This window comes from Nanorana parkeri, unplaced genomic scaffold, assembly GCF_000935625.1.
Source record: "Nanorana parkeri isolate BGI_ZX_2015 unplaced genomic scaffold, ASM93562v1 scaffold553, whole genome shotgun sequence".
NCBI lineage: Eukaryota > Metazoa > Chordata > Amphibia > Anura > Dicroglossidae > Nanorana > Nanorana parkeri.
Window position 1 is genome coordinate 513690 of NW_017306821.1, and position 8153 is coordinate 521842.

Here is an 8153-nt window from a genome sequence, read left to right on the forward strand (position 1 = left end):
AATTTGTCTTTTGGAGCTCCCGAAATGCCAACAGCTTGCTCATTCAGTTTTCAGATTACATCCACTGGATTGTAGCATTTACCTTTTTGCTTTGCTGCTTGAAGATCCTGAACTTTGTCCAACTCTCCTAGCAACTGCTGATGAAGATGCTGTAACTCTAGAGGACTTGAGCGGCGACATGGAGCCCTGTGCACTGTTAGAAGCGATTACTCTAAGAGATACAAGAACATCTCAAACTATGAGGAGACATTCAAGGTAAAAGGGTCTACAGTTCCTAAAAATAGATATCAAGAATGTGATTATCCTATCTTATCATATTATTAATAGCATTAGCAGAACAAAACAGAGTGCACTGGATAGTGCAGACAAAGCACCCTTTATTTGGTAAAATAAATATAAATGGCACTTACAAATTAGTGATTTGAACAGAATTTTTTAACTTGTAAATTGACTTGCTTCGGATGCCAGGTTATCATACAGATACAACAACTATCGTTTCTGGCAAAGCCGTCAAGAGGAAAGTTAGCATGCAACAATACAGAAAGCTGTGAAATTCCCCCGAGTGGTGAAACTGCAAGGAGACACAGTCAGAAGCCTGGGCATTAGTACCCCCACTTATCAGATTATCAAAAATGTATGTTGGGGTACTAATGTCACGTCTGCAAACCCAGTACCCTTGCAGTTTCACCACTCTGGATGAGTTTTTAGCAATTTTAACCCCTGTTGTGCCTCAGAGTCATTCCACAGCTTTCTCCATCCCTGCATGCTATTTCTTCTCTTGTTGGCTTTTCCAGAAATAATAGTTGCAGTAAGGGTATGATGACCTGGCATCCAGTCGGTGTTGATTTACCTGGTTACATGCTCTGATCAAGTCATTAAGTGCAATTTATTATAATTTTACCAAATAAAGGGTGTTTTGTCTGGTGCACTCTGTTTCATCCTACTTTCACTCCCAGTTTGCCATTATATGGAGCCTGTAAGGAAGATCAGATTACTTTTGTGAGGTGCATTGGTTCTAAAGATTCTTTCTATTATTAATAGCATGTTAAACAAGAACTTTAGGCAAACATAATTATTTTAGGATCTCAGTTATGTGTCTCAACTCCTACTTTTAGCTGAAAGTATCCTCCTCATGAACAGTTAAAGTACATCTATACCCAATTACCTAAATCTCATACAAGCTTTAGCATGTTAATGTAATATCAAACGTACTTTTTAATCTTGGTGATACTTCCATGAAGATCCTTGTTGCCTTGTTGAGACACATCATGTTACAGGGTGACAAGGTTCTGTCCCTGTATTCCAATTGTGCTCCTGCATTGTCACCCTGTCACATGCTCCCCAGGTAGAGATATGGTACCATGTCTACATCTGGTAGAGCGGCCATGCTGACATATATTGCCCCTGGCAGGGTTAATGGGGCAGGAAGGATCAATGCACATTTTCGAAAGTGCACGTAAGCTTTGAAACAAACATTTGCTTTGCCCATTATGCAAATCCTCAGCAGCAAATACTTAAGGGGTAATTCACGAAGGAGCCGAAGGATACAGTCGTAGCTTCAGTCAATTAACGAGGGGCCGAGGGGCTAGTGTACGGGCTATTCACTATAGACCGTACAGCAGCCGTAGGCGGCCAAGCGGCTCAGCTGAGCCGTAGGCATATGCTTCGGCTCGACTGAGCCGAAGTGACAGCCGAAGTGGGGCGAACGGCCTGCCGAAGGCCGGTCGTTCGCCCTGCAAATGACAGCTGGTTGGAGCCAGCCGTGATCTCACGGCTGGCTCCTCCCAGTTCTAAATGAGAGATCAGCGTCCCCAAATGACCTGGGGATGCTGGACTGTCATTAAACCATAACAACTGGGCGGAGCCGGCTCCGCCCAGTTGGTATTCATTGGCCGGGACCTGCTAGAAGACTCTAGCAGGTGTCGGCCAATAGAAAAAAAGTTGGGCGGAGCTAGCTGTCACTGCTAGCGCCGCCCAATTGTTTTTTTATTATGTTTTTTTTCTTTTTTTAAATACCTTTATTTATTTAAAAATTTTACTGTATGTTCGCCCTGCAAACGACAGCTGGTTGGAGCCAGCCGTGATCTCACGGCTGGCTCCTCCCAGTTCTAAATGAGAGATCAGCGTCCCCAAATGACCTGGGGATGCTGGACTGTCATTAAACCATAACAACTGGGCGGAGCCGGCTCCGCCCAGTTGGTATTCATTGGCCGGGACCTGCTAGAAGACTCTAGCAGGTGTCGGCCAATAGGAAACAAGTTGGGCGGAGCTAGCTGTCACTGCTAGCGCCGCCCAATTGTTTTTTTATTATGTTTTTTTTCTTTTTTTAAATACCTTTATTTATTTAAAAATTTTACTGTTTATTAAAAAAAAAAAAATTGTTAACTGATTTACTATTCTGCTCGGTACCACGGAGGTACCAAGCAGAATAGCGGAGCCGAATGCCACTTGGCGGCATTTGGCTATTCACTCACTGTTGTTCAGTCCCTATGAGAACAGGGGCGAACGGCAGAGAGTGAGCTGCCCGAGCTTCGGCTCAGCCAATCCAGATGCAGAGCATGTTCGGCTGATCGAAGGCAGCCGATGTACGGCTGATTTCAGCCGATGTATGCTGAAGACAGCCGTACTGAGCCGGAGTGAATAGCCGAACGTCGTTCGGCTCTGTTCACTTCAGCTCGATTATTCACTCGGCTGCCTTCGGCAGCTTTGTGAATAACCCCCCTGGACATAATAACAAATGCACTGACATCTATCTATTAAATGTAGATCTACTTGCCATTGTTTTTTCATGCCATGCTATAGAGTACTTCCAATCCTGAGGAAGCAAGTAGCAAAATGTGTTGAAATTGACCACTGTGACTCACCAGTTAAAGAAAACTAACCCTTTATGTACTTTTGTGATAATTAACCAGTTGACATCCGCGGTGTTAAACCCCCTTCCCATCCAGGCCATTTTTCAGTATTCAGCGCTGCGGTACTTTAACTGACATTTATTCCGTCATGCAGCGCTGTACTGAAATGAATTTTATACCCTTTTTTGGGGACAGATAGAGCTTTCTTTTGGTGGTATTTATTCACCACTGGGGGTTTTATTTTTTTACTATATTAAGGAAAAATTACCGAAATTTAAAAAAAAAAACAGTTTCCCCTATATTAAATGATAAAACATTTATTATTACCCAATTTTTTGGTAAAATATAAAAGATGGGGTCACGTCGGGTAAAAAGACACTAAACATGTCAAGCCTTAAAATTGCGTGCGCGCGCGAAACCTCAAAAAACGATAATACCCAAAATTGGCCCTAGGCGACGCTTTAAAAGCTGTTACCGCTCATCAGTTTAGTGTTATCAGTGATTGATGGCCCTAAAATGATTGCTCTCACTGCGACGTTCGCGGCGATATGTAACATGTGTAGCGCAATTGTAATTTTTGCGCGCTGGGGCACCGGACGCGTATTTACGTTTATAGGCGCGTAAACGTGGGGGTGGGGGAGTTAAACATTTTGGGGGGGTTTTTTCCCCTTTTTTTATATGTGACGTTTAGTTTATTTAACTTTTTTATGTGTTACTTTTATTTATTTTTATTTCTATTTATTTTTTTTGCACTTATTGTTATTGCTATTATATAGGGGGATAACAATCCCCCAACATATAGGCGATCGGCGGGCTATGGACCCGCTGATCGCCTATATGTGTAACACCCGGTAACGGGTGTGTGCACTGATCGGGTCTTTTCTGCCCGTGCGTGCCCGCAGATGCAGCAGTGCCGTCCGTCCGTTTTTCTACTACGGGCGGACGGCAAGAGGTTAATCTCTGTTTTGAATTATGCAATGAGTGTTATGAGTCAGTGGCATGGAGGCACTTATGATGAATAGGAGGGTTGATGGTTATCTAAGATTTTAGCATATATGTATGGCTTAATGTTTTTTGTTTTTTTTACTCAACAAGAATAGTGTTTGGCACATAAAAAAAACTCCAGTGTCTTTTATATCTATTTATGATCAAGCACAGATCGGCTGTGGCCGGGGAATGACAACTCTGAAACCGGAAGTGAAAAATGAATTGTGACTTCCGAGTTGATTCACTGGAGGGAAGATAAGCGAATGACTGACACAGCGGCCATGCTGATCCTGGACCTGCCTGGGATCCATGGTGAAAGGAGGGATGGGATGGGAGTGGGGTTCCGACAAGGCGTAGATTCTAGTCCTATGGAAATGATCAGGTAGCTGTATGGTTCCAGAATCACTTCTAACACAAATCTGACAGTCGGCTTGAGTAGGTTGAATACAGTCCTGGCTGCTATAGAAGCTTGGAGTGTGTTTCAAAGCCTGTGCCGGCCCCGCAGTATGCCCTACGGCAGCAGTGAGGAAATTTAAAACAAATGCAGTACATCTCTGCAACACATTCCCCATGTTTTATGCCTTTAAATATTACAAATATTTTTTTTAACGTACAAACCCCCTCCCCGTCGATTTCCCTGAAATGCGCATCATTTTCTTTTCATACAATAACGCAACATCTTTATTTTGAACAGGCTGTGATTTACATCACAGCCTGTTCATTCAAGATTTCCTCAATGGGGAGAAGGACTCAGTACAGAGGCTCCTCCCCATTCAGAAACAGCTGATAGTAAATATTTGAATTGGAAGCCTCTGTACTGAGAGCTTCCCTTCATTGAGTGCTGAGGCTGCAGAAAAAGAAATTGAGGATTTGGTGTCCTCAATTTCTTTTCTATTTTAAAAGGGAAATGTCAGGGGTCTGTTTTGACCCCTAATATTTCCCGAAGCCCCCCAACAGTAAAAAATAAATAAATAATAAAAAAATATGAAAAAAATTTAAAAGTTGATTTAAAAAAATGAAAACAGCCCCCCTGCCCCCCTGCCCCCCCACACACACATACGTATTATTAGACATGTGTGAAGACTAAAAATTCATTTCAGATGAAATGAACGAAAACTAAAAAAGTTTTCATTTGTTTCATCAAACAAAACAAATTTTTATGCTATTTTGGATTCAGCCACTGGCGTGTTCTGGAGCCAGGGCCCATGATGTCATATAACACCGCACATGTTGGGCGCCGCCATCTTGGTGTGTATATCTAGGTATACACCAAGATAGTGGGGCCAATATCGGAGTGTGACGTCACCTGACGCAACGCCAACATGGCCGCCGCACATTCTCAAACAAATTATTATGCGCCTGAATATATTTTTCGTATATATTAAGACATACAGTAATTCATTAATTTTACATTTAGTCTAGGTTTTGTGTTCTGTTTTCTATTTTTACTTTTCTAGATGCACTTACTTGAAAAAAAGGGATCGGCATGACATCCTGACACTTTATTTATATAGACTCTATTTTAGTTTGACATTTATTGTTTACCTTCTGTTGTTTTATTTGATAAGAATACTTATATTGTGCTACAAGTTTAATACCTTTGAATAAAAGTTTTATTTTTATCATACTTTTTAATAGGTTTCTTTGCGGCTTAACCAAATAAGAGTCTTTAAATGGTGTAGATATTGTGGAAAAATGGGTGTGGTTACGGGGGTGTGCAAATAAAGGGTGTGGTCCCTGAGGGGTGTGGTCACTGAGGGGCGCTGTAAAGCTTTCTCGCACAGAGCGCCTAAGGCCTAAGGCCGGCCCTGCTCACATAGACACATTTAGATAGTGTTAAAAGGCTTGGAAAAAGGTAGAAATATTCACAACCACAAAAACACAGGCAAACTTCAGCAAATCGTAAATTAATTTTTCTTTCTAGATGAACCCCAATATCCCCTCCCAGTGACATACATAAATAATTCATTGACTATAAGGACTTTTATGACAACATAATTTCACAAAAACACAGTGGCTCTCTAAGCATGGACACCTCTGAGCTTAGACAGGGATATAAAAAGGAAAATACCTGAAAGGCTGAGACGTTGATCTTGTGTGTGGTTTCATTTCATCCAACCTGCAAAAAACAATAAGAGATTTTAAATCCCATTTTTGGGCCCAATGTTCTACCCTTTAGAGTGCCATGCCTCTGTCTTGAAAAATCTGCAAAAAAGTGACAGCTAAGCGAATGGAGGTTTTACCATTATTTATATGTTTCAAGGATCAGTCCATGATAAATTGATATTTCAATTTTGGCAAATGCTGAATAGTCAAACCCCTTATATCTCTCGAAGACTCTAGTGGTGGGATATCTATGCTTGTGCTATTGTTGCTATTCTCCATACCTGCTATGATCATAATGAAAGGTTCCCGCTCTCTCTGTCTGATGTGATTTGCAGTATCAATGACATATCGAAAGCCAAGAAATTACCCACTTGTGGACTGCCCCTTTAAAATAATAATCTATTCTGGTAAATAACTTAGATTTATCCGTGTTACTTAGGATAATAGCTTTATCCTTCTCTCAAATATGCATGATTCTGGTTAATCCCGTGAAAAACTGTATATATCTGAAAAAAGTAGGGCTTGCACAGGACACAAAATAAATAACCATGTTGGTGCTGTCTACTGTACTGTTACCATGCGAAGCTGCACTGAAATATACAAGCCTGTCCACTTTTACTAAGCCAAACGTTTGGCAGGTAGAGTTATTATATGACTGACAATATGGCCTTTTTTCCCTATCCTAAAATTAGCACTTTATGCTTACCGTAGTGCACCAGTGGTAGCGGACCGGGGCTGCCTCCTGCTCTTTAAGGCACGTAGTTTGTCACCCTGCGTCAGGCCATTTCTTTCATCCAACTCATCCTCAGAATTATTCTGTAAATGAAAATAAAGTTTATTCACAGTACATCTAAAAGCTGTTGTGTGACAGTCTAAAGTCCCAAATTTAGCACTTTCTGATGATAAGCCCCATAAAGTAAATAAAATCTTCCTTTACCTTCCACCCAACTAAGCCGAATCCTTCCGCGTTTGTCTCACATGCTCCCCCTCCCAGGCACTGCAGCACACATTGGGAGGGTTTTAGCAACATAGGTAATGCTGTCAGGTTAGAAAGCAGTGGGCAGAGCTAAGTGTAGCCAGGTGCTGATTGACAAGCTACAGGCATGTGAATCAACAGTGGCCATGCTGATAACCATGCCCCCTGCAACATTTCTTTCATTCTACTGTAGTGCAAGCAGACACAGCCTACATGAGAGTGGCAACTCTGCTCTGATATCAGGAGCAATGCAAAAGCATTGCCACACCATCACAGGAAGCTGCATTAGACCCATTTTACACGGTCCATCCGTCCATCCGGGCAGCCGGATGTAAACTGATGTGCCTCTGTTTACATCTAAATTACCCCAGACTCTATAAGACCTGTTATAAAAAAAAAAAAAAAAACTGAATAGAGTTCTGATCATGGCGGATTGGAGGTAATTGGATGTAAACAGAACCCCCCATAAACCTAACATGGGTCCGGTAAGTTCAGTTTCTTCCTCCATTGCAAGAAAAAAATGAATGGACACATAGGACAAGAGTTATTTCCATTCCAAACTGCTCCGATCAGCAGGGGATCTGTGCATGGATACGCTGCCTGTGTAGGGTGATGCTGATATAAAGGATAGAGAGAGAAAGCGAGAGTGAGAATGCTCCATAGGGACCCAGGTATTAATAAATAGGAGCCACTGCAGCTATTGGCCAGCAGCCTAGCTATTCATTCATATGCTATTTGTAGTTTTTTATTTTCTTCACTCTTGACAGCAGCCTGTGGCAGCTGTCCAAATAATAGAAAAAAAACATAGCAGGGTAATCAGCAGATAACAGGGAGCTAATGCAATGCTGTGATCTGATATCACGGTGGCTCCGCCGAGTTCTCAGTGTGTAATGACATTTCAGCGTCCCCTGGTTACCAGGTAACCAGGGGATGCTGAACTGTCATTACAATGAGAGCTTAACGGAGCCGGCCTTGATATCACTGCCGGCTCCACCGAGCTCTCATTGTAATGACAGCTGGTCCCGGCTAGGGCTGCAACAACGAATCGACATAATCGATTATTGAAAAAGTTGTCAACTTTTTCAATCATCGATTAATCGGCCTCTGATTAGTTGGCCCTGTTCACGGCTCCACACAAGCTGTGCGCCGCACCTCCTCCCCACCTCACGCTCGCCGCTGCCAGACCCGCATCCACACGCCGCACCTCCTCCCCGCCTCACGCTCACCGCCCG

General features: G+C 42.4%; 1 protein-coding gene across 5 annotated transcripts in view; it reads right to left on the minus strand.

The window, feature by feature from the left end:
- Window positions 1-8153, minus strand: part of CDC14A (cell division cycle 14A) — a 121696-nt gene that overhangs the window by 13746 nt on the left and 99797 nt on the right. For all 5 annotated transcript variants that reach the window (XM_018561979.1, XM_018561978.1, XM_018561980.1 and 2 more), the window contains 3 exons: window positions 6652-6761; window positions 5911-5958; window positions 83-211 (listed from right to left, as the gene is read on the minus strand). In XM_018561979.1, coding sequence (XP_018417481.1) covers window positions 83-211; window positions 5911-5958; window positions 6652-6761 — 287 coding nt within the window. The remainder of the gene's footprint in view (window positions 1-82; window positions 212-5910; window positions 5959-6651; window positions 6762-8153) is intronic.